Source organism: Athene cunicularia, assembly GCF_003259725.1.
Source record: "Athene cunicularia isolate RWA chromosome Z unlocalized genomic scaffold, athCun1 chrZ_part2, whole genome shotgun sequence".
NCBI lineage: Eukaryota > Metazoa > Chordata > Aves > Strigiformes > Strigidae > Athene > Athene cunicularia.
Window position 1 is genome coordinate 6,669,447 of NW_020799143.1, and position 27,410 is coordinate 6,696,856.

The 27,410-nt window shown below is 37.5% G+C and overlaps 1 protein-coding gene across 1 annotated transcript in view; it reads right to left on the bottom strand.

Annotated features, from left to right (window-relative positions):
• The window catches only part of FBN2 (fibrillin 2), a 171,695-nt gene that overhangs the window by 105,418 nt on the left and 38,867 nt on the right, over window positions 1–27,410 (bottom strand). Inside the window, exons 7-11 of the mRNA XM_026866024.1 lie at window positions 16,350–16,475; window positions 6,106–6,231; window positions 3,987–4,139; window positions 2,984–3,217; window positions 1,999–2,136 (exon numbers count right to left, since the gene is read on the bottom strand). Of these exons, the coding sequence (XP_026721825.1) occupies window positions 1,999–2,136; window positions 2,984–3,217; window positions 3,987–4,139; window positions 6,106–6,231; window positions 16,350–16,475 (777 nt within the window). The remainder of the gene's footprint in view (window positions 1–1,998; window positions 2,137–2,983; window positions 3,218–3,986; window positions 4,140–6,105; window positions 6,232–16,349; window positions 16,476–27,410) is intronic.

The following is a 27,410-nucleotide window of genomic DNA, read 5'->3' on the forward strand; positions in this document are numbered from 1 at the left end:
CAGTTGAACTTAGAAAGCAAAAATATTAAAAATGTAATAAATGTGTGTTACCTAATAGATAACAAACATGTGTGCTTCAGATGGTATCTTCAACTTGTCCCACAAGTAACAAAGAATATAAATACAAGCTGTGAACTAGATTTCATGAAGAAACATTAGTTCAGTTCACCAGATTTCAGAAGATACTCAGCACATTTCAAGACAGTTGCTCAAAAGTCAAGGTCCACCACAGTTAAAAATATTATTGATTTCATTGACGCAAAATTCAGTGCTGGGAACAAAAGTGCCAGGGCTCTCCATACACTATAAAGAAAGAATAATCACACAAGACAGATCTATAGCAAAACTCCCACTCCACACTTACAAAGCACTTTTCTAGCTCCTGAGGCCCAAGGATGCAAGAAACTAAGCCTCTTGAATTTCCCAGACAGAGATCAGAAGTGCAGAAAACTGTCATCCAAACAAAAAAAAGCTGAAAAAGCTGGGCTTGCTATATCACAGAGGACAACTTGGAAAAAGAACTGTAACAGTCTTCAAGTATGCAAAAGTGCAGAGAGAAAGGTACTGAACTGCTTTCTTTATATACTGTGCATAAGTGAAGAAACAATGAGCTGAAATATTTTGCAAAGTAGCATTTAAGCTAGATTAGATGTTCTGAAAACTTTCTGGAAGTTCAACTACCGGAGCACTGCAGCTCAGGAAGTGGTGGAATCTCCATCAACTGAGATTTCTTAAGAAGAGGGTGTACAAACAGTTTTCAGGAACAATGTAGCTGTAACTGACCTCTCTCATGCAAGTGAATGGCCTAGCTAAGGGGACTCATAAACTTTCAGGTGTAGTATATCAAATTGAAAACATAGAGGTTAAACATGGTAAGAAACAGCAGCATACCAAGCCACGCAGGTCCTGATACTCAGTTTGCAATTCAGCGGTAAGTGGAAGAATTTTCAACTCAGAGATGCAGTGCTCCTAGCTCGGCTTCTGGCTGATACCCACTCTGCTGCATGTATGTCAAAATCGGCCTGTACTGTTCTCACTTACATACTGTAGACTGTGTAGTCTTGGATTAGATGATTTTTTTAAGGATTCATGTAGCTGCAGTTTTCTGCATTCCCTTGTTTCTATATTTTTCTATAAACCACAGACACACTAGAAATTGATTCTAAAAGCACAGTTTCAGTGAGAAAAGCCTATCGCTAACAAGATCTTGTAAAACATTTTTCATTCACAGATCTCAAATTTCTTTATAAAGTCTCATTAAGCAAATGTTCAATCAGAAATATAACCAGACCTTTCTGTTTAGGATCCTATACCTTTACTAAGTTGTATCCTGCATACAGGATTCTTCTTCTCCATATAACTACCCCACAAGAACCCCCAAATTTTTTATTTTCCCCGGAAATACCTGATGAGACTTTGACACTGCAAGAGTGAAGTCCACGGTAACTGAACAATAGCCCAGAATTCCAAATTTAACTCTAGTTATAAAAAGTTAGCATTCAGTATTTCAGTATGAAATGTAAATATAACCAAAAGTTAACTCATGCATTTTTCTAATTATTTGACATCTTTCAAACTGTCATTCATCCTTAGGTAAAACATAAATTCTGCCCTTCATTATCTTGAACATAACTTGACACTAACTCCTGTAGTAAAAATAGAGCTATGTGAGTAACAAAAGAGAACATGAAACAGAACTTACTTTACCGAATGTAAAGACAAGAATGTGCAATACACATCAAGAATACTCAATATCAACAATTGTGATTAAAGATTTCTTTTTATTTTTAAGGAAACAGATAACTCTCATGAAGATTTTAAATTATTCTAGTGAAAGTAGTATCATGGGCTTTGTGCTCTCTTTCACGAGCAGTATCTTAAAATTAATATGTATGTGGGGGAAGAAGAATATGCTTTGCTAACTTTAAAACCAGACTTAAAGCAGAAACATATTAGCATTTTAAAAGTGAATACTAAATTTTAGAAATGTGCACTTACCAATACAATCGCCATTTGCATCCTGCTTATATCCCATGTTACACTCACATCGGTAACTAGAAAGGGTTGGTATACAACGTCCATTTAAACAGAGGTTGGGATGGTGCTTACAGATGTCTATTGTCTGATTTAGTATTGCTAATAAAAAAAACCCAGAACATGAGAAAAATATTCATATTTTCAAATAGAAGTAAATATGAAGATTAATAGCTGGCTTCAGAAAGTATGTTATCAGGTGCATAAATATATCCACTAAATCAAGTATCTTTTTCCAAGCATGTTGACATGACAGTTAACTAACAAAAACTAACTCTCAGAAACAAAAAAAAATCCAACAGTTATAATTATGATGTACCATTTATGTGTATAGCCTGATGAGACTGTCAGTGGCCTCATGAATAAAACCACAATTTGGGTGAAAGATGAAGCAGTCTGTTCCTGTAGGTTTACTATTTTTGGTGTATCTATCTTAGTAATACTCCTTGGATTTTATTAGCTTTATGGCTCTGGTCCTAGAGATGTGCTTGCACATGTTACAAGCAACTTTAGATATATGAGACTTCCCTCTGAATATTATTCACCTTGGGCTTCCAGTTAAGGTAGTGTTCCTGCAGAATCAGTAAGTTTTACATTTGTAAGAACGAAGAAAGAGAATGGTTTATTGTAAACCCTGGTGGCTTTTTGAAAACACTTAGAAATTTGGAGTTTTATTAGTGCTAACCAAGACACATCAGCTGGGACAGCACAGGCTCAAGGACTATAACTGAAGCAAAGAAAATATCTCTACATCTGACCTCTTGTTAAAAAAAGGCTCCTGAACTCCTCAATTTATCAGCTGAGGTCTCTTAAATGTGTTTGAATACCAAGGCATTTTTATGTGTTAAGAAGACTGTGTCATTCCAAGACTAAAAACTAAGCAGAAAAAAAGTAAAAACTAAAAGGAATGGAAAAAAGAGAAACAAGTCACAGCAATTCAAGTACTTACTTAGCCCTGTAATTATTGGGCCATTTCCAGTGGGACTTTGACCACCTGTCCCTATCCTTGCTCCACCTACACCTGGGGAGAAACCATTGCTTCCAGGGATGGGAATGAATCCTCCTCCTCCTGGACTGTAGCCATTACCATTGCCACCAGGAAGGAACCCATTTCCTCCAGTCCCACCACCCCTGGAACCACCTCCAGCAGGAGTGCCATCCACACACAGTCTGCGGTGTTCATCTGTCAAAACAGAATGCACAGAGAAGCATAAAGTAAATCAACTCTAGAGTCAGCTTATAAAGAAGATACAGATCTTTGTATGCTACAAAAACTGAACACCAACTACTCTTTTCTTTGATGTTGTATGTTCCCTCTCCCGCTCCTAATCTCAGGCAGATCCCATGACTGTGACAGGTGTTATTTAAGGCAGGACACTAAAAAAATAAAAGGAAATACTCTAATTTACATCTATTTGTTGAAACCTTTTTCTTGATGTGTTGCCAGCAGGACTGTAACTCCCTGGTCACTCAGAGATCTTGATACAGATAAACTGAAAATACATTTTACTAGGGATGTGGACCGTTGTTCTGTGAGCAGAGTTGAAAGAATAAGTGAAATACTGATGCATTTATAGTTCAAAGTAATGCAAAATGTAATGGCACAAGAGAGCAGCTGTTCCTTTAAATCAAAATGAACTATGGACCCACAGAGTCATTTCCTCTTTGAGCTTGACCACAAAATCTTTCCCATTTCCCAAGAACTATCTCCAAAGTCAACAAAAGGACATTAAAGAAACTAGTCCCAAACAATCATGGACCAGAAAAAAATGGTTCACAGATGGTAACATCAGTATTAAAAACACAAGAATTAATAATAATGTAATTCCTGACTTTCTTTTTCCATTTAGCCTACATTTTAAAGCAGTTTAAAATATTCCAGTGACCTCCATCCTAACTGGAATGGGCAGCAAGAAGGAGAAAAACAACTCATCAACCAACATGCCACTCACCAGATCCTCTGATAGGACACACATCTGGAACAGACCCGATGGCCCAGCACTGGCCAGACTCACAGCAGCACTGCCTTTTGGTGAACCTACCAGGAAGCTCCTGTGCACAGTGGCCATTCACTATGCTGGAAAAACATGTACTTGCCCTCTGATCTGGAAGTTAATTTAAAAACAAAACAAAAAATAGTAACATGAACTCTCAAAATTACTTTCCCTTATTCAATTCATGGAAGGACTAAAACATGTAAGAAGTAGTATTAATAAACCCACAAAACCAAATCCAAAAATACCCTAGAACACACCCAATAACTTTCTGAGGCGATCAGCACCAAGCCATTTCACATTTAGCTTAGAGCAAGATCACATATTTGCCGTGACGCTAGTCTTGCATTAATCCAACATGATCTTGAAGTCTGCTCAAGCTAACAGGAAATATAGATGATACAAAAGATACAAAGCAATACAAACAGAAACCAGATACAACTATATAAAAAGCCTACTATGGCAAAAATTGAGACATTTCATGTAACTGCAATATCACTAAATTCATTTAATGAATTTTTCCTTGGTATAGATGTATCTGATTGAAGAAATGCTATCCAGCAGACTGAATGGACAACAGTATTTTCAGTAGTGCCATGTGAAAACTACTCTATACAAATATGTCAGTACTTAGTATATTCTAGTTCCTTCAAGAACACATCCTAGATCTTTTATTGTCACACTCCTGAACGCTGACTATGAGAAAAGCTCAATGAATTTGAAAAGACATGATACTAATTACAATAACCGAGCACATCCTCATATTTTGGTTAAAAGCAAATATTTATCTTCAACTAGGAAGAATAAAATAATTTGTGCTAATAAGAACTACGTTCTTCACTTTTCCCCTAAGTAAAAGGGAAATTATACTTCTAGAGTATTCAAATTATACTCCAACACTATAAACATTTGAGAGCACAAGAACTTTCAGACACATGTTCATTTAAGAGAAAGAAACTCTGTGACATAAGGACCTTAGTGGACTAGGGCATGTGATTTGTGTGCAATTGGGTTTGGGAGCCGACTTTAGAAACCAGATTGTAAAACATGCCAAAATCCACAGAAATGTTGATCATATTGGAAATCACATGTTCTCAGTATTCCTGAGGCCAGCCATGATCTATTTGAAGTCTGGCACTCCTCAGATGAAGCTGGATAACCAAAACTGGCTACATTGTGCAAAAAACTATTCATGTGAAATCACTTGTAGGTCTTATGTTGCTACTGGCATTTATCTGTAATTCAGAAATGCCTTAGGAATTCCCATCCTTTTCCCAACATGAGAACAAACTACTCTAAGATGTCTAAAATAAGAAGAACCACATAAGCTCTAGAAAAGACACTATTATTAGCAATTGTTAATGATTTTTACACATGGTATATACAGTATTTTTAGTTAATTCATCACAATGGTCCATACCATATATTTGACATGTGCAGCTCTATAAAAGCAGTTATCACATGTGAAAAAAAGCACAAATCTTTCTTAGAATATAGGAACAGGCTTTAAATAAATTGTGCTGTAAGAGCTGCAGTCTACTGAAATCTAGTATTTTTTTATTATCTGTTCCAGGCAAATTAATGACACCTCAGCATACACTACTTAATGCCTTCTGAGTTTATATATGTGTCTTATATTTGTCTCTAAAGCTATGTGAGACGGAACTTGAAACACTAACTAAGGATAAATGTTTGCTCCTTCAGAACAAAGTGAGCTTAGCTTTTTCCTTCATCAGATGCAAGTTAAAGAAACAAATATAATTAACATTTCCTATGTTTGCTTAGACAATAGAGAGAGTAATTGCTTTTTTTCTAAGAAGATCCAGATCTCAGACAGGAGTTTCCCAGCTACAATACAGATGACACAGAGTGATATACTATTTACATAAAGATGGTTGCAGTGGCAGTGATCATTAGAGGAAGATGTTACAAACATTAAGTAGCTGGATCAGAGGTCCCAGGGTCTTGGGGTGCAGGAGGGCGTGCTAGGTGGTGGGATAGAAGTTGTGTTGCTGCTGTGTATAAACTGCCTTAATAACCCTGAGAGCTCCAAAAGACTACAGGGTGGAATACCTACCAATACAGCGGAAGCCATCCACAGATGTGACATAACCCCTTGGGCAGATGCAGAAATAACTTCCTACGGTGTTAGAGCATTCACCACCTTCACAGTTTCCTGGGATGATGCTGCATTCATCAATATCTATCCAAAAAGGAAAGGACATAGGATAATGAGCAGAGCATTTGAACATACCGTATTAAAAAGAGGGAAAGAGAGCTTTTCTGAAATGAAGTAGTTATTCAACTCGAATTGTAACATATTGCTGGTGTTTGAATATTGCACATAATTCCATCTAATGGAGGCTATCCTTATCAAGTCAGAGTACATCAAAGCAGCCTGGGATTTCCTCTAAATGACATACTGAGTGCTATCTCTAGAAAGCATGCAAAAGCTACAATGCAGTACCAAAATACACATCCTGCTTTTGAGTGGAAGGAAGGAGGATGGTAGAGCAGCCAAGGATGACAGCTCTGGGCTTCTGCAAGCACAGCAGTATTGCTCAGCAGATCTGACTGCTTTCTGGCCTTCTAATACTCCAACTGCAAGCAAAAATTTTGGCCAAGCTCTTCAAATGCAACCAAACGTTGATTTTTTACTTTCTTTCAGATATTTTTAACCCATTCCAGTGTTTCTGGTAACTAAAAGCAGTGGTCTCATTTGAACACTGAAACAATTTTGTATTTAAATATATAAAAGGTGAGATGTCATGAAGTTGATGAATGAGCTCTTGTATGTAACAAGGCACCGCTATGGCACTTGGCACCAGGACTGAGAGCACTGTGTGCTGTCCCAGCACAAACTGGAGCAAAATGAGATGAGGCAATGAGAAGCAATAGGAGGAAGAAGTCTGGCTGTATTGCTAGAGATGTGAAGCACAGCAGAGCAAACTGGAATGGAAGAGATAAAAGTGGAAAGAACAGCACGAGAGTAAAGTCTGTCATGACCATTTATACAAACGAACCATTTTAAGTAACCACTTCATTCTACAGCTGTTACAATCTTCAGACATATGAATACTTTTACGATCATTTTTGTAACCTAATTTTGCTTTTAAGTGACCTCTTTATATTAACTTTTAGAGTGGCTTTCAGTGAATGTGAACTGTGGCACAGGTTTAACCTGGAAGGCATTCTGAGAAAACATGGGGAAAAGTGGGACAACTTTTTAACTAGCTTGAGGCGAGCTATGTTTCCCAGTTGGAATTATATGATTCTACAGCTTTTGCATAGCTTGATACCAAAGTTAGTCACAGATACAAGACTTCATCTTAACTTCTCTGTAAAAATCTGGATGCAGTATTAAATTAGCTATCATACTGTGAAACAAAAATCAAAACAAAAAAGACTGTTGAACCCAGACTGTCTCATAATGCAGAATTATGAAAATGAGTATAACAGAAACTATCTTGTGAATGATAATGAAAGTCTTCACATTCCTTGTAGGAAAGCCTTGGGCCCCACAGACCATTCCTTCAGCTTTTACACAGACCTGTAATTTCCTTGGACCCGTCACTCCAGAATCTGTTCTCTTAAGATGAATGACTACTTGAGAAATAAACTTTAGCAGGATGTTAATTTTTAGGAGGCTTTTACATGATGAATACTTTGCTCCCTCCCTTGCTACATTCTCCATACTGAAAACTCAGAGTGCCAAAAAGATCTAGCGTGCACAGGGACTGTATTTAAAAGGCAACTCCCCACTGTGGGAAGGTCCACACATGAAGAGCTCCCTTCAGATATGAATCTCCAGAAGACATTCAAGTACTGAAATGAAAATTAAGTTTTGCCACAAGGCCACTAAGAATGTGAAAACTGTAAAGTGAAGGTATGAATCAAACACTCCCTCTCCCACTGCCATAGCATTTGGAGTGTCATTGTAGAGAAGACAATTTATCTTACAGGTAACATCTTGAAACTTCCCAACTAGTCCACACATATAAGCATCCTGTGGCCTTTTTTGTTTGTTTTACACTACGAAGCAGAATCATAGGAAGCAGAAATTTTCTTTTTAATAAGGTTATTTATTTAACCATTTCAGGAGACAAAAGTTTAAACTTCACATTAAAATAGTTACAAAATGATGACAAGTATTCCCCACATTTTAGAAATCTGCTCAAGCATGTAGAAAAGACAGTGTCATCTTTGCTAAATCAAAACACTTCTAAGAAATAATGCTTTCACTTAAGACTTCACAGTTCCCCACTGCAGAGATTCCAGAATTCCAAATAATGGTATAAATCAAAACCAAGTAATTCCTCAGGAAATCTCTGAAATCTTGCATTAATTTGCTATATTAAAGACAATATATATAATGTGGTGAACTGCTTACCATCTGATTTAATCCAACGAAATGAAACCATGTGTGTAAGTCAAAACGGAACCAGAACCAGCTGCATGCCTTATTGAGGTCTTTCATGAGGTACAGGTCTTTCACAACCCGTAAGTCTTTTAAACATGAATACTGTCTTCCGTATACACACACAGTCTGAAACATCACATCAGAAAGACAGGCAAGAAAATTGGACAAAACGAGGACTCTGCAGCAAGAGCTTACTTTTTCTGGAAAGTGACACCTTCCCGATGGCAGAGTCACTGGATGCTCATGCAAGTAAACTCCCTTATTTTACCATCCCTTGAAGCACACCTTTGTTCTCAAGGAAATACTACACTACCCTTTTCATCACTACTGTAGTGGTTCCAAAAATAAATTCCAAAGCTAATTCTAAAGATCGGAGGCACCCAAACTTTGATAAAGGTATCACAATTTAGCAGCATGGAAATACTGTTTGAAGATGTAAATGCTGTACACACAAACGGAATGGCACAAAACTGGTAGCAACGGCCATCAGTGATATGCAAATAAGTCAAATTTAAGAATCCATGTTCTAGGAACTAGTTTCATAGCATTTTCAAAACATCTGTTAAATTCAGTCACTCTCTGAGAGTGGGTCTTAAATCTTGTAGGTTTCATAGCATTTTTTGATAAATGAGCTACAAGAGCAGCTACTGTACATAACAAAAAAAAAAAAAAAAAACCAACACCCCACCACAAGAAAAATGAATCTATAAAAATCTGACTACTAAAACCAGCAGGCACTTGGAAACTGAAAGCTTCTCCTTCATTTTCACTCTGGTTGGCACAGGTACCTGTTACTTTAAAGACAGTAAATTACAAGAACACAACACCTGATCTTCTACCAAAAGAAACCAAATTGCAAACTACTTCGTCATGCAGTACAAAGCCTATTGAGGTAATAAGTAGGTGGAGTTTGTAGCACTGGCAATTGAAAGACATGGGAAGAAAGCAGTTAGACACTTCTGTAAAGCTGAAGGAGTAGACCCCTTCTCACCTGGCTACATGCACAAGAGTTTAACACTGTTTAGGACTCTTGTCCAAGAATGACATGGAGCTGGGAAGGGAGGAAGTACCTTCCTGAAACCTGGGCAGTGACCAGAGTGGAAGGAAGACTCCACAGTTTTCTCCTTGTGGAGAGAAAAACATTTTTTTTAACCAATTAACATGAAGAACTCTTGTGGAAGAATAATCTTTTTACTTATTGGAGAAGTACCAAGTTAGTGGATTTTTCTTCACTACTTTGTGAGCTAAATCTCTGCTTCTCCTTCCCTCTCCCTGGTTCTTGCATGTGCAATTCTGTCAACAAGATCCGTTACCTCTGACTGGAAATTCTGAGACTTTACCTCAGGAAGAGCTATTTTTAGGATGGCTGGCTGAAAAATTTACTCAATTTTCTCCTTTACCCCCTCCAAAAGACACAAATTCATAGTCTCAGGGAAAAAGCTCCAAAGATAGTAAGAGGAGATGCTGTCTTAAGGGTCAAAAAGACTAGTGCTGTGAATGGCTGTGGTTTCAGCATTGCACGTGAGACAAGAAAGCCAGTCTCAATGTGAGAAACAATTTAAATGTGTGTCATAAACTCTGCAGGTGTGAGTATTAATAGGCGAGCTTCTGCCAAAAAAAACCAGCCTGGCTACCTGTAATCCAGAATTCACAACTTTTACTGCTAGAGTAAGCAAGATTTTATGAATAAATGATTTAAAAGTACCAGAAAAGGGGCTCCCGACTGCTGAGACATGAAAAAGAGTTAGTTCCTTGAAAACAGTATTAGTCTATAGTAATACCAGGTAGTTTCAAATCTGAATAACAGTGTAATGAATTTCTACATTAAAGCAGAAAAACCAGAAATAGAATTGTTTCTTTTAAAAGGTTCTTTGCATGTCAGTGCCATGTTTTAAAACAACCCACGAATTAGCCTTTGTCATACAGTCCTAGCCTTCTGATGTCAACAGTACAGCAACATATCCTTTTGGAAGAGCATCCGAGGCATCCTACCTCCTAGAATACCTCTGACTGTAAAGGGTGTTATAACTAACTACATTTAGTCAAGGAACATGATGCATTTTCTATTTGAGAAGAGTAAGTGGACCACATATATTAGATCCTTGGAGTACTAACAAGCAGGAGTTCATCTCGTATGTAAATCAGGCAAGCACAACTAAATGCTTATTTCTCCTCTCAGTTTATCTACATAAAATCCATCTCTGAACAACCCATAGATGTAATCTCCATCAATTCTGGAAGATAACATCCTAAAAATGAACAGAATTTCATTCCTAAAAAGACAATAAAACCTCAACATATTGTAGAACACAACTTTTAGGTCAAAAAAAAGAAGGATTTGGGGTTTTCTTTTGTGTAGTGAAGACATCACATTAGTACTCCCGACATCTGGAATTAGGTACAAGCCCCATAATGGTCTTTTTCCAAATTTTTTCAGCTCTGTGCCCATCTCTTGAGTCCTTCCATTATTTGCCTTGTAGTGGAAGGAGTTGTCCTGACTACTCTGGAAGGTTTATAAATCAGGAATATAGTAAAGCTTATAAATAAAATCAGTGATGTTGAACCTGAGCTGGATTCATTTTAAAGGTGGTTATTTTCCCACACAGCCTAAACTTTCTAGTTATATTTCTGCACATGAGGGCACACACAGAGTTACACATACAAGTTGTTCTCATGTGCTCTGGAAATCCTTTAAACCCTCTTTACTGATATATAATTGCCATTAATTTCTGAAAGGGTACTCTCAGTAAACTAATCTGAGGCTCAAAATAAACCAAATAAGCTGAATATATACCTTTTTACTGATTTTTTTATTTAAAAAAGAAACACAGGAATATAATGCAAGCAAATAGCCTAGAAAACCAATGTTTAGAATACTTCTAGCAAAAGCCATTATAGCACAAAAAGCACACCATGAACATTCCTACTTATTCTAATGAAATCTATTGTTTCCAGGAGGAACAACAAGAAAAAAAAAACCCTTACCCACAAAACACACCTGGATGTTTAAGGGCAAATGGATCTCAAATCCCTCCTTCTTAAATGGAGGAGTTGCTGTTAAATAAAGGTCTAAATAGTTAGTGTAGGATTCCAGCCTCTGTCTCTGAACATTGGAGCCTGGCCTGGTTACTGACTCCCAACTTGGATTTTGTCCTTTCTAGCCAGCAAGTAATACCTGATCTGGTTTTATATACTTAAAGAAGGGAAAGGAGTGAACTCCATACTACATCACTTTTATATTTTTATTTTTTTTTTAAATCCACTTCATTAAAACAATGCTGTTTCTATTAATTTCTCTGTAGGAAGGTTCTAACACATAGGAGACTAATTCCTCACATCCTTCCCAACGGCCCAATCCATATAAATAAAGGATGTAACTTCATTGAAATGACTAGTCCCACTAATTGAAAGTGTAATTGTTTGAAGGACAATTGAAAGTGTAATTGTTTGAAGGACAATTGAAAGTGTAATTGTTTGAAGGACAATTGAAAGTGTAATTGTTTGAAGGACTAGCTATAGTTTTATCCTATAAATAACAAACCCTCAAAACGTTTATTTAAAAAAAAAAAAAAAAAAAAAAGCCTGAATAAAACTATGGCTTGGCTTTCATTCCGTGCTCCATTCTTGGAATAATGTATGCATTAGGCCAGTATCATTTTCACATTACCACTCTGGCTATGAAGCATGGGGAAATGAACAAGTAACTGTTTCATAGATTTTTTTTCCCCCAAAAAATGATACAAACTGGGCACTGCAGGTCGTTATCTGCATAATTCCTTGTGGGGAATTACATGGCTAGGGAAGCTAGCGTGGAAACTATGATCAGGGACTAATTAGTACCTAACTTCTGCCACAGACAGAAGTGGCAAGGCCTTAGAAGAAACAGAGCCAGAGATATGACCTGTTCTGCAGTAAGCTGCCAGCAAAGCAGGAAATGAAAAGCCACTGATTACAGAACTATGAAACATAAAATATTTCAGACTACAGATTACGTTTAACTTCTATTATGAATGATTCCATAAACATCACAGATTTTTCAGCAGATATCTGTTCAAAATACATTCATATTTTCCTGTGGATATTATCAGAGAGAACTGATGAATAACATTTTTAACAATTAAAGCAAAGCTTTAGATAGGTTAAAGAAGCAGAATGCAAAGAATGCTTTAATTACTGTTTTCAGGAGGAAACCTATCACTGAATAAATTCTCTTTTTGGCATCAAAGTTGGAGTGGAGATGCCAGGCAGAAACATAACATATACAAAACAACCTGCATTTTTGGATCTCTATGAAAACATCTATTTGATGTACTTTAAATGCATCCTTGCCTGAGAGGAGGTATCAGGTCTCCTTCACATGGAGCTCTACTAGGGTTAACAGCAGTAAAGTATAAGCACTGACATGGGCAGATTACAGACATCATCATAACAGGGACTTCATTTACTGAACTGAGACAGTAGTCCATCATAACAGATATCCAAATGCTGTTTTTGCTCTGATTATATATTTACTGCATTAGAAAGGCCTTTATTTAGGACTAACACCTCAACAGCTGGCTTAGGCAAAAGCACTATTGCCTTACTCTTGCTGTACAAGTCTCATGGAATAATATGAAACACACCGTGTTTGAATCAGAAAACCAAGTGCACTTCTGATGAACAAGGATAAGTAACTACTCATCAAAAGATGTAAAAGTTACTAACATTAATCACTGCATTTAATACAATAAAAAGTTCTAAACAGTCTCAAGCTGAGAGTTCTGACAAAATAAACAGATGTAATTCAATGAATACCAATTTGAATAAAAGCCTTCCAATGAAACGTCTTGCAACTGACAACACAAATCCACGATGAGTAATAACAAAGCATCCATTTCTAATCTATACATTGCCTACACAGTCAAATACACTATGTGTTTGTTTAGCAATTACATCTGGTTTTAATTCATCTTTGAAATGATGAGATGATTATAGTTCTAACATTTTCATATCCAGTCTTTCAGGTGAGGCATCACAGTCACATTTTGGAAAACATGCAACATTTCCAAATTTTTTTCCTGATATTTGTTTACATTAAATGGCTTAACTACAAGAAAATTCTTCCGAATTTTGTGTACTTTATGTTGTAATGCTCAGTAAAGTTAAGCTTGAATTCTACTGAAGGATAAACTATACTGCCAGAGTTTTTCAAAATCATGATAACTGTACTTATTGTTTGATATACCACCTAACACAAAATTATGGTAAAACCAGCCAGTTATACAAAGACAACTGCAAACAGTAGACGCTTATTCTCTTCCTAAATGTTGTGCAGTCATTGCAGAAGTGCAGTTCCGAGAAGCAAATGACAGCATTAAGACACTAACAAAACTAATCATGTAAGGTGTAGGTCATATTTAAGGTGGCTATACGTAGCTGTGCTCTGAGCTGGTAAGATACAAGTCAGCTCTGCTGTGCCAGTTATGTATCTACATCAGTACAGCATCATGTATGACCTGATAGCCATGCCAGACATCGTTATATAAACTTAGTCATAAACTGCATGAAATTGTTAATTATATCTGCCAATTTACCCTTCCAAATTATTAGTCAAATATCAGAAAAAAGCAATTATTGTTGATCATTACTACACACTTCGTATTTCGTATTCTCATTCATCTATTACTAATGTCCTTGCACCCACTGACACCACCAGTCAATAAAGAAATAAAAAGGAAGCTATAATTTAAGAGCCAGTGATCGAGTGGCAGGCAATTCCAAGAGCAGCTGGGGTTTTGCAGTTAGCAATGAAAAAAAAGGATGCTTCATCCTTTGGGCTTTTTTATACATAGGTGGTGAGGAGAAAGAAGCCAAGTAAAGGGTCGCCACCTGTTAAGCATGATGTCTTTTTCTAAAAACAGCAGAAGCAGTATATACATGGTTTCAGTTACCTCCTTTCCAGCTTGAGCAAGACCAAAAGTGGGCTGTTGTGAAGGGAAAACAAAGCACCCTGACCTCTTCCTTGTCTTCTAATTATAATTCTCCCTCTTATATGCTGATGCCTCATTGAGGGCCAACCCTCAATTGAGGGCCTCAATCCTTACTCAGCCACTCCTTCCTGCTCGCTTCCCTACCAAGAAAAATCCCACTACCCTTTGCCTACGGTTACATTCATATTCTATCTCCCACAAAAAAATAGATTTAACTAGGATGTGCTGCCTGATTTATGCTTAGCCCTGTTCCTCACAGGTTGCTGTAAGAATGATTTGGGTTGGAAGGAACCATAACGATCATCTAGTTGACATTGTAGCACAGTGTAGATGAAATGCCTTGGATTTAATTCTCCCAAGGGAAATGGCTATAATTACAAATTTTCCTTTCAGTCATCTTTTGTAGGATTTCTCACTCCACTTGGTGCCTTCTGGTTTCTACCTCAATCCTGAAGACGGCTATGGAGACGGTGTACTGTTCTATTGCTCTACAACTCTGTCTTCAAGGTACGGAGAGATTCTATTTCCCAACCTCTCAGCAAGGTTTTTGGTGTTCCCTTACTTCTAAAATGGTTAAAATGGGTCTGCTTTCCCTGTGAATGTGATTGCTCCCTGCAGAGCCCTAAACCTCTGTGCGTATGCTGGATACCTATCAGCACACTTGTATACAGTCAGGTAGATATATACATGCACAGGCACAGGCACATACACATGCTGTTTCTCCTCCTCCCCAACCATGGTAAGAAAAGCTCTATTTCTACGGTTGCATCTCTATTTCTTGCACACTGTTTCTTGGAAGGTTTTAACAAGATATAGCCAGGTTTCCCCTAGAAAAACTATTGACAGGAATGCACTTGTGTACCTAGCAGAAATTGAAATTCGACATAAAAAAAAAGAGGAAAGTGGAGGACAAGACCGGAGAAAAATACCTTTGGATATTTTTTTTGCTTACTCTTTGGTATTACTTGCAATACCATCAGATCTGACATTTTCACTTATAAAATGCGATTTTAAAAGTGCCTGTATTACTTAATTTTTCTGTGAATTCTCTATTGTATACTGGCAAAACTAATGAAACCTCTGAGACAACCTCTAAAATTGGCTACATACCATGTATTTGTTTGTAACTGAATACTGAGTATAATGTAATGTGGTAATATACTTAAATAGCTACCTAACTACAAGCCAAAGCCTTGAAACAAGCAGATCTCTTTATCTGTGTAACTTGAATATGAAGGTACTCATGGGTTGGGATGAAGTTTAGGAGTTATGATTTCTTTTGAAGGCATGGCAAATTCACTCAAATCAGTGAAGTCAAACCCACAAAAAATTAGGAGCAGCAATTCTGTACAGTTTAAAGTAATGCGATAGAAAATTGCATTACTTTATACAGAATTGTTGCTCCTAATTGTATCAACATTTCTAGTTGGTCTATGTTTATTAAACTGCTTATTAAACATGGTATATTTGATTTTTCATCCAAGAAAGAATGGACATTTTAAATGTATTTTTTACTTATCCAGGCTCTTCAACACAAATTGTCCATAGCAGTAATTTCTTACATCCATTACCAAAACTGTCACATTTGCTTTTCACGCTATAGTCAGTAGGCTGAAAATACCAACCTGTACTAGAATATTTGGGGCATTTTTGAGAAAACCAAATCCTAGTAACTCAGTTGCAGTTATATAGTGCTCACGCATGCACTTTCTATCAATAGTTCTAAATTCTGAAACAGGATAAACACTGTCTTTACCCAGATGTGTAAGAAAAATGCAACAGATATGCAAAATATGAACAGCAAAGTAGAAGCAGAAGAAATAAATAAAAAGCACAATACACCTGTTCAAATCAGATGCTGCAGCTATTCAGAATGATTCATTGCTAAAGCACTCAAATGCTTTATCTACGTTCTCTGACAACATCACTTACCATCACATTTTTGAGTTTCCTCATTCTGCTTGTGACCAGCAGGACACTTGCACTCATATGAACCTACTGTGTTAATGCAGTTTCCTCCTTGGCAGACTCCAGGGATAGCCTGGCATTCATCAACATCTACAAAGACAAAAAGAAGGAGTATTTGATAGAAAATACAAAATTTCAGCATGGCTTTTAATGAAAGACAAGTCTGAAATTATTCTTAAAAATAGCCACAGCAAACCCCAGCACATTTCTCCACTTCAGCACCAATATAAGACATGGCAATAATAGCAGTAACATGACTCAGACCTTCATTTGTGTTGTATTCAATTCCATATAAGTTCAAAATGTGTTACATGTATTGACATATGACTTTCATAGCTTTAAACATTTAGGAAGTGTACTTAAATCAAATTTGTATAACTTCACCATTGGTATCCCATGCCCGCAGATTGTTCCTTATATATGGCTATTACAAGATGCTGATCCTTATTTTGAAAGGATTTCTACCTGTACATACAGACTACCTTCCTGTTCACCTTAACTAGATATGATAATTCTTGCAGGACATTCTTTCCAGACAGAAGTCAGCTACTCAAGTTAATAGAAAATAGGTGCTATTCAGCCAGGATGTTATATGGCAAATGATCCGTATAAATTTATTTACTGAAGTAATAACTAGGATGAGAATTTCATAGATTTCTTTAGGCTGGACTGTCAATCTTAAATAAATGCTCTTAGAAAATACATTGCCATTTTTGCTTCATGTCTTACTTTCAGTAACTTCCTGTTGTATTTTATGATGTGCTATTTCCAGTTTAAATCATGTTGTTTTTTACTTCCCTACTCTCATTTGTTTATACATAAAACATCCTGTATTTCTGTAGGTTTTTATACAAAACTATCACGACTCAATGAGTAAGTGAAAACGGGCAGTTAAAGTAACACCAAGTATCACAGAGGTGTCCATGAAATAACCAGTGCTAAATCAGACTGAAATTATTTGTACACAAAGGAAGGGAGAAGTGGTTCTAGACTAGTGAGTACATGATACACGACATATTATATGTGGGTATTTAGCTTCTCAATAGATCTGTAGTTCAGTTAATCTACAGTTATCTGAGTTCAGAATTACGCAACCATACTAATTTGTTCACAACAAAATTTCACACATCCCAACGTTCATATAGGAGAGAAGGCTTGGAAGTCTTGTTTCAAAATCTGCAGAAGCTCCTCTGTGAGATCTAATAGTTAAAGTTTGCCCTTTCACAGAAGAGGCAAAAATCAAATGATTTTGTTAGTTCTCCACATTGTGAAATAGAAATAAAGGAAAGTGTCCTTTGCAGGTTGTAGAAAAGGGAGCCACATGGCTTCCAAAGAGTTTCTTCTGTGCAGAGGTCAATTTCATTCTATTTTCTATTCTTGGATTACAATTAAGTATGGAATTCAATTACAGAGTTAAAGCAATGTCTACTTAAAAAACACTCAGTTTTATTTCACCTTCTCCATTATGATTAAAATACCTATTTAAGATTACTATATTTTTAAAGAATTTTGGAAAAATATTTTTCTTCATTTTTTCCCCAGATTTTTCATTAGTGACAAATAAACAAAGAATTTTAACCATTATCCTATTTTCCATTTTCAGTCAGTCTTCCTGTTAGTTTGTATGCATTATTAAATGAAGCAGCTGGTAAACTTTATTTAAGATGCAGAAGAAAGCATCTTTCCTCTTCACATTCATGTTTGTTTTCTTATTCTCTACCTTTACCCTTCCACAAGCAGCTCTTTGACACTATGAATGTAGAGAACGATGAGACAGTGACACAAATACATTAATATTAGAATACAGTAGTCCTTTTCAAAAGGATATTCAATAACTCTAAGACCTTACAAGACACTGAAATTCCACCTGAGTTTGTGAATAATAAAATAAAATAATAAAACCTTCTCAATTTTTGTAACTCCTAGTGTTTGTGCTGTAAAACCTATGATATATATATAACTTGTCCATTCATCTAATTTTTCATTTAAGCAGGTATAACTCCTCATAGTCAAGGAAGAAGGCAATTTAAAAAAATAATAATAATTTTTTTAACCACTGGACTTGGTTTTAAGTACATTCGCTGGAGAAATTTGCATTTAATTACTCAATCTGTTATGATTTAGTCAGCACAGTACCATGTCCAAATGCAACAGTTAGACTGTAAATGTAATAAAGACTTTATCAGAGGCATAAACTTTTTGCAAGCATTTTTTTTTCTAAATAACTAGTGCATGGTGCAATCTAGTTTTCCTGAAAAGCAAACTTTCTGTCTCTGAAGTATTTTAAGGAATTTGGACATGATTTAGCAACATCTAGACAGAATATGGGTTCCATCATTTGTTCACCCCCAGTGCACCCAGTAGTTCCCTTCTGAGTAAAACTAATATGGTATCTTTTGACCCTTGGGCCTCAAAATGCATTCATCACACACAGAGTGCCTGTGCCTTGTGTCATTTATTAAGGCTTATTTAAATTAAGGCAACTATGTCAGTAGATGAGTAGTTAAAATAATCACTGCTTATGCTTCGCAGTTTTATAAGTCAAAGCTGTGAAGTAATAGCAAATTAATGCCAGTAGCATCAGGATATAAATACTTCCCAGAAACAGAAAAGGTGTTACTGAAGCCTTGAAGTTAACAAAATTTTAAGATCTATTGATTCCATTCATTTCTTTCAATTCCAATCCTATGGTTTTAAGAGGACAAATGAATGTCAAGCTCTGATGAAGTCTGAAAAGCCAATTCTGATTAGGCAACACAGTGCAGTGTTTGTCCAGTGAAGAAAACTGAAATGGTATCGCTAAGAAAGGTGAGATTGTACAAATCTTCGAATCATATGTGCTATCTTGCTTTTCTGTGCTAATACCAATATTATTTGTGAGATCTTATATGTTAACTATTCTAAGTCATATTTAAATGTAAAGAGAGTTAGTATATTCAACTTCAGTGTTAGCTTAAAAATATACATACACACTACAAGCCTGATGTTTGGTCAGTATGATGAAAACCCATGTTTGTTTTAATATATCATTATTGTTTTGGAACTGAGAAAAGTCTGAAAGGACAAAAGTATTATCTTAAAAGGGCATATTTTATGAATTACTTCCTAAATGCCATTTTAAGATATAAGAATATTTCTTCTGAAAATATAACCAATTTGAAATGAAGCATATTTTAAATTTACCTCATGTCTCTGACAGTCAGGCTAAGCCATATAGGAGTTTTAGTATTGTTAATTATCCATTTACTCATGCTTTCAAATCCCAACCACATTAAAACAATAAACTTTTTGCCATAAACAGAAAATTAGGTGAATAACTTTTTAGATACAGTTCTGTATACAGAGGTTTAATGTGCTTCAGGTTAGGTAGAATGTTTCCATGTGTTCATAGGCTTGATAATATCTGTCAAGTGAAAAAAGATTCTTTGTTTTTGAAGAGTCTTCTCTGAAAAATGCCTGCAGTATTTGCACAGCTAACTTTGAAAACACAGCCAAATTCAGCTTCCCTTTCTGAGAAGTGAACTGTTTAAGTAACTCTGAAGAACCAGAAAGCTCAGGAAATACAAATCCTCTCAGATTTTGTATACTAATTTTGGAGAGTGCAGGCTTATTTACAATGGTAGTAATAACAATTACCAAAATACAAATATTCTCTTGAATTCTACCTATAATATGTATGAGGAGTTTCTTTGCAATGGATTTGACATGTGGGAACTAAAAAGTAAACTCGTTGTCAATACAATGGAACACTCTTTGGTTCTTCCTCTGCATCCTAGATAAGAGAAATACTACAAACACACAGCAGAAATAATATTAAGCTTTTTTTGTGTGTCTGTGTTTTAATATTTATTTTCATGACAGCAGGATGGGATCCTAGATGACAGTTTAAATACTGTCAGTAAACCAGACACATTAATTCCAAACACTATATTATCTAAAAAATCTATTGATCTATCTATCTATCTACAACTTCATTGTGAATTTGAACCTTCATGTATCTTCGCTCTTTTGTCCAGTCCATGTCAGTGCCTTTAATATACAGTATATACCTACTGTATAATAGATTTTTTGGGATATTATCTTCTGTAATAGATATATATATACTTAATAATGACAGCAATGGTAGCAGAAAGAACAACCTTCATATTTTCAGAAGCTATTCAGACAGTACTATTTTTCTCATCTTAGTGTAAAAAAATTAAGTCTGAAGGGAAAGGGTGTAGCTGAGAAATAGACTTGAGGAATGCAGGGAGGAACTGAGAAAACGTCCAACACAGAATTTCTGTCATTGTGCTATTCCTAAGGCTGTGTAGCAATGGCAATAAAGTACTTTCAAGTGGAACATTTAAGTTACTGCTGCCTGAATTCTTGGGAAGAGGGATGTCTGAACAGCTACAATTTCTGTTTAAGCAATGACTGAACAGAAACTGCTGGGGGAAAAAAACCTCCACAAAACCAAACGATTCGAATTTTGATTGGTTTTGCTTCTCTGATTTTAAAAAAGTTGTTCATGCTAATAATGAAATAATAATACTATGATAATCTTCTATACATTACTAAGAGAATATAATTATTCCTGAAAAGATGTTATAGAGCCATTTAAGATACTATAAAATTGCAACATGCACACCTTGTAAAGGGTAGGAGCAACTTCATACTCAGCAGTTAAACCTCGTCACACTCTGACATCTAACACATACTGAAATTATGACCTATTTTTCAATAGTAAGGCTTGCAAGTTCTACTGATTTCAACTTGTTTGTATCAACTCCTGAACTAGGCCATCTGCTGATGTAAGCATTCGCTTCACAACTATGCACTGAGTGAGTCTGGTCTAACCGATATGTGACAAAGACACAGCTTTACTCAGTACCAAGACGTTTTGTGTTTCTTTAATAAAAGTCTCTGTAAATCTGATGTCATCAGCCAAAAGAAAAGCATTGAAAAACATTAGCCAGAATCCTGCACTTGGTTCTAAAACCCTCAGAGAAAATATTTAATGCCAGTCTCATCTAACCTTTCTATTTCATGAAGACTTTTCAGACAGGAGTTACCACATTTGGACAACAACTGTTTCCTGAACCGTTAATATTCTGCTCTTGTTAAAATTTTTGTAGCACCCCCTACAGAGCTCCATCTTGGCCCCTTTCTTTTATTCAGTTTACCTCTCTGCAGTCATACTTGCTGTCGTTATTGCAGTTTCTGTCTACACACAACTCACAGATTGACCACCTTTCACTCTTTCTACTTGGATTAAATTTTCAATTCATCTTTCTCTGCCAGGATGAGTTTGGCACAGAAGTTTTAAGAGTTGATTGTATTTTCTTGCAGTGTTTCAGTGTAGTAACAAGAACCTCAGTTCCAATTTGTTCAGCATACCCCTTAGCTCCCTTCCTAGAGTTGCTACTTTAACCAGATGGTGGGTTTTTTGGCCCCCTGTGAACAACACTGCTCTATTACTTTTTTCTAAAATTTTCACACCAAATGTAGCAAAATCCTGTAGTTTATTTCTGCAGACTATACACCCTAATGTGGAATTTGGAAAAGTGAATAATGCCTCCACAGTGTCAAGTGGTACATCCAGTCCCTTCAGCAGAGTGGTCTGATAATTCAGGACAGAGTAGACAACATGCTAGCAACCTGCAAACACCACAGAACTTAGATCAGAGGAATTACTAGTACTCAGAGCTTGAAAGGCACTATCTCAACTGTTGGAAGTAAAGGCAATGAGTTTGTGGAACAAAGAAGTTGTCTCATCTTTTCCACACCAAAAAACCTAACTTCATCTGTTTGTGCCTCACCATCATCATGTAGCATCACATGCTAACTCCTGCTGACATAAATCAGATCAGATCTTTCTATAAGGTAATAATATGCCAAAAATGTAGCAAAAATGACGGCTGTTTAAACTTCCTTTGTTCATCTATCACACAGACTACCACATTGTTTCTATGCTTCCCAGTGGAATTTGGCAATGAACTGCATAGCTTAAAAATATCTGCCACAGAGAATAAGCTGGCAGAAAAAGAAAACACAGTATTGTGGGCACAGTTGCTAAAAAGCATTACTGATCTCTTGTATAATTTAAATGAAACCCCAGAAGCTATGCCAGAATCAGTTTGGCAGAGAAAATTTAAGAATTCATTCTATCTGGCCAACATCTTCAACGTACAAAGGAGTTTTGACTTGGGGACTGTAACCATTGTGCATGCCTTCAGTATGCTGTTTCTGTTCATGACATTGTTATGAAAAGAATGTCTAAAACATACTAATCACTTCAAGATGAACAGTAAAACATAAGCTGTTATACACAGACAGGTCTATTTCTGACATATAGGGAAAGGTGCACCAAATATTTCTCCTCAGCATAATTTAGATGCTTTAAGTAGTGTAAGCAGAGAAAACCAGGAAAGCAAATATTTGAAATGAAGAAAAATGAAGCGATTGATTGTTGCTTAAAGCTAATCTAAATATTTTAAATAAATAGATGCCTTTGCTAAGATAATGCTGTAAGGAGTTCCACAGCAGTGAATTTGAGCTAATGTTTGTAGTTTCAGGTCAACCATATCACTGTGTGAATGAAAATGGAAAGAAAAATCAAAAAATATGTTTCATCAAGTTTTAATTTCTAAGAAATAAAAATCTTGCATCTTGATCTTCTCTCAATTTTTCAATTCAAATTCACAGAGGACTCTTATGGAGGAGGTCTGAAGTAGAAATGCAGCCAAACAACTTACTTTGTTAGATTTGTGGAATTTTAAGTCACTGAGCTATGATGCAGTGTAGGGGAAAGCAGCATTAAGAATGTTACAATATATGGGTCCGTGGAGAAGAATGAAAGAGAAGGGAAATAAAACTGAGAAAAAGAGGACACTATCTAGTTTCTTTTGAAGCAGTAAAAGAGTAACTTTTCTGAAAACTTTTATAACACCATGAGGAAGGGCCTCTGGAGGTCATCTGAGCAGCAGGTTGACAAGGATAATGTCCAGTTGGCTTCTGAATATCTCCAAGGATGGAGACTCCACAACTTCTCTGGGAAACCTGTGCCACTGCTTGGCTACCCTTACAGTAAGAAAAATTTTTCCTGCTGAGGAGGATTTACCTGTGTTTCACTTTGCCTCCATTGCCTCCTGTCCTATCACTGGGTACCACTTAGGACGAGCCTAGCTCTGTCCTCTTTGCACCCTTCCCTCAGGAATTTGTATATACTGATGAGATCCCTCCCTTCTCTTCTCCAGGCTGAAGAGTTCCAGCTCACTCAGCCTTTGCTCAGAGGAGAGATGCTCCAGTCCCTTCATCACCTTTGTGGCCCTTCACTGTACTCTCTCCAGTAGCTTCATCTCCCTGTTTGTTCTGGGGACCCCCGAACTCAATGCAGTGCTCCCAACTATGTCCTCACTAGTGCTGAATAAAGGGAAAGGATCACCATGCTTGACCTGCTAGCAATACTTTTTCTTCCACAGCCCAGGATACCATTCACTTGCTTTGCTGCAGAGGCGTACTGCTGGCTCACATTCAACTTGGTGTCAACCAGGACCTCCAGGTCCTTTTCTGGAACACTGCTTTCAAGACAAGCACCCAGCAATGCTGGTGCCTGGGGCTGTTCTTCTCCAGGGGCAGGACTTTGCACGTCTCTTTGTTGAACTTCATGAGGTTCCTGTCAGCCCATTTCTCCAGCCTGTCAAGATCCCTCTGGATGGCAACATGACCCTCTGGCCTGTCAGTCACTTCTCCCAGTTTGGTGTCATCTGTAAACCTGCTGAGGGTATCCTCTGCCCCATCATCCAGCTCACTAATGAAGATGTTAAACAGGACTGACCCCTGGGGTACAGTGCTAGTCACTGGCCTCCAACTAGACTTTGCACTGCTGATCACTACCCTCTGAGCCCAGCCATTCAGCAGGCTTTCCATCCACCTCACTGCTCATCCAGCCTGTGCTTCAACATCTTAGGGGAAACAGTGTCAAAGCTCCTATTCTGAATTACCTAATAGAAATTCTTGCTAACACATGCATACACACAAATAAATCCTGCTACTGTATGCTGCTTCTTATTTTGTAAACAGGTAGTTGAAGTAGAAAGTTCCCCAGCACTACAGGGAATCACCTACACAAAAAATTAGAGCAGATCATTCTAGTCAACTTTATCACTTTGCTAAGAACTGTCACAGAGATCTGCCTATGCATGCAATGCCTGCGATATCCCAGCTGTGTTGTTTCACAGGGATTTTGGAAGCTGTAAGATATGGATACACACAGACAGAATAGTACAGATACACTTCCTGAAATCTGAAAGCAAACAAACCAAAAAAAAAATCTATCACCCAAAATTACTTGAACCTTTGTTTATCCCCATATTGACTTGGGACTGATTGATCAGAAAGGATTTTGCTCTGTTAATTTATTTCTCTACACAGATCATAATCAGAACTCAAAGAACTGTGTTGATTTACAGCATCTGATATCAGCCTAAATACTAAACTTACTCTGCAATGCTCTGAGGGTAGGTGACACAGATGGAGGGGCTGTAGTTTTGTCGGGGTCCAACCTCCCTTCTGCTGGGTCTGACCTTCCCTTCTGCCAAGCAGCAGCACAGTGACACTGCTAGGTTACAAGAGAAGGTGCAAAGGCAAGAGATGCAGCTGATGATGTAAGGTCTAACTTTACAGAAACAGGAAAGGGAAAGAGATAATAAGATAAAACATTACAGATAGTAAGTGCTAAGTTGGAGAAAAAAGGGCAGGACTGCATATGCTCTTGAAGTGCAGGCCCTAATATGACATCCTGAGCACTGGGATGGGGACATTTGGAATGACCTCTATGAGGAGTCAGGTGACTGGCCATATGATGGTGATCATACCACACAAGGAGTCTTCCCTGTTATCAAACATGAGGTAAGTCAGGGGACAGATGGGAGACCTGACTGGCATGTCATTAAGACCACTCCTTTTTTCCACCTGGACTGCCCTTGCTGAACCTGTCAACTTCCCCGGGAGTACACTGAGACCTGAAGACTGGGCAAGGATTATCTTTTAACCACCCCACCAAGGGGCTTAAACAAGGCCTCCTTTTGAGCATGCATAATAATGTCTGGATCATTCTGACTCCTGACAGCAAGACCCTAAAAGCTCCCTACAAGTGGATCCAGGGGTAACAGTCTGGCCTTTCCCCACTGAGATAGTTTTCTGTTCTGCAGGAATGTCATGGATCAATTTACAACTCGGAATGGCATAATTTGGTTCACTTGTATGGTACATGGTCCTTGTATTCATTGCCAGTACACTGGGAATACTGGTGGTGTTAATTGACTTATTGGAGGGAGCGAAGAGGTCAGTATAGGTTCATGAAGGTTTTCTGAATTTTTGGTTCAGTGTGCAGCACCATGCCTCTAAGATGCAGGCAGCAAATGACATTACACCAGAGGTGGGCTAGACCAGGCTCTATTCTGGAAGGGCTTGATGCCCAGTTGCTGCTGGTAGCATGTGGCCAGACAGTTGTATTTTGAGCAGTGTCACAGGCTCCCAAACCATGCCAATATGAAGTGGCTTGGCCTCTTTTTCCTGAGAGCCATTAGCACAGCCTCACAGACAGATGCTTCCACTCAGGGATGCCTTAAAAGTAATGTAGTCTTGCAAGTGGTAATGGATTTTTCACGAAATGTGGGCATTAATAATGGTTCATTTTCTGCCTTGTATTGCTATGTAAGTATCAGTTGAGAGCTTGCCTTTACACTTCTATGGCTCAGGCACTGACCGGAATTAATAATAAATATTTCCAAAACAGGGGTTCCCTTCAGTACTACTGAAGGTGTCCAAGTGTTGTTGTATAACTCTAGCTTCAGGTGCCATGCGCTTAAGCCTACATGACAGTGAAAGCTCCCTGGAAGAGGTAGATGGCTGGACGACCACCAACACCACCCATACTATGGACTGGGATTGGACCACCCCAAGCAGTGGATTTAATTTAATTCACTTTAATGCATCAAAGCGCAACATCTCTGTTTCCTATATAATGCAAGATTTTGACATGACAGACCCAGGCAAAACATGCAGTGGTACTCTGTGAGACACTGATTGGTTCAACTAAGAAGAGGTAAAACAGCAACTCCCACACTTGTTGGGATTCAAGAGGACTTTCTGTGAGAGAATGGACATGTGAGCAATCCTGAGTGAGAACAAGACTGATGAAAGCCTCAGCCTGAGCGAGAATGCGATAAGGATATGACCCTGAATGAGGGGGGAGAAACGACGAGACAAACAACCCCTGGAAGGGGTTGGGACATAAGAGGAAGTTACACGAGGCAGGAAGCCTGGCAAGGCTGATGAGGCACTTTTTATCCAATCATAAGAAGGTTTAAAGCGTGGGCTAAGTTAACTGTCCAATCTTAAGGACTTGTACTGCATGTTACTCACATGTGTGGGAGAACATTATAAAAGGGCTTTCTTAGTTGTAATAAATGGCCATTGCTTGATCACATTGGTCTTGTGTGTGCTCAGCTCTCCCGCACACACTCATTTCAAATTCCTCGGTTTCAAACAGAAGATGTTTCATGGCACAACCACCTAGGAGGAAAATGAAATCTAACTAAGTGGGCACATGCAGTGAATTACTCTAATGTCCAAGAGTTTAAAGTCACTGACCCACCTCAAGAGAAGTTGGTCCTCCTGGGGTCTTCTACTACACATCAAGCTTTAGTCATGTGGGAAAAGAATGGTTCCATAGTGGTACAGACAGCCCTGTGTATGGTACAGCTGTGTAGTGATGAATATGCCTATTCCAACTTTAACTGGTAGAACAATGAAACCTGGGAAAATGCCAGCCACCTACACCCTAGGCACCATTCTATTTTGCCCTAGGAAATGCATGCTCCATATGTTGCACCCCTTAACTGGGCATAACGATCAGGTAAAGTGAGAAACACTTACTTAGGAAGAAATTACTATGGGTCAATGGCTGAAATCTGTAACTGGTTTACTCCCGATAGCAACATTAAGACTAACATTATTATCAGAAATATCCTCATCCAA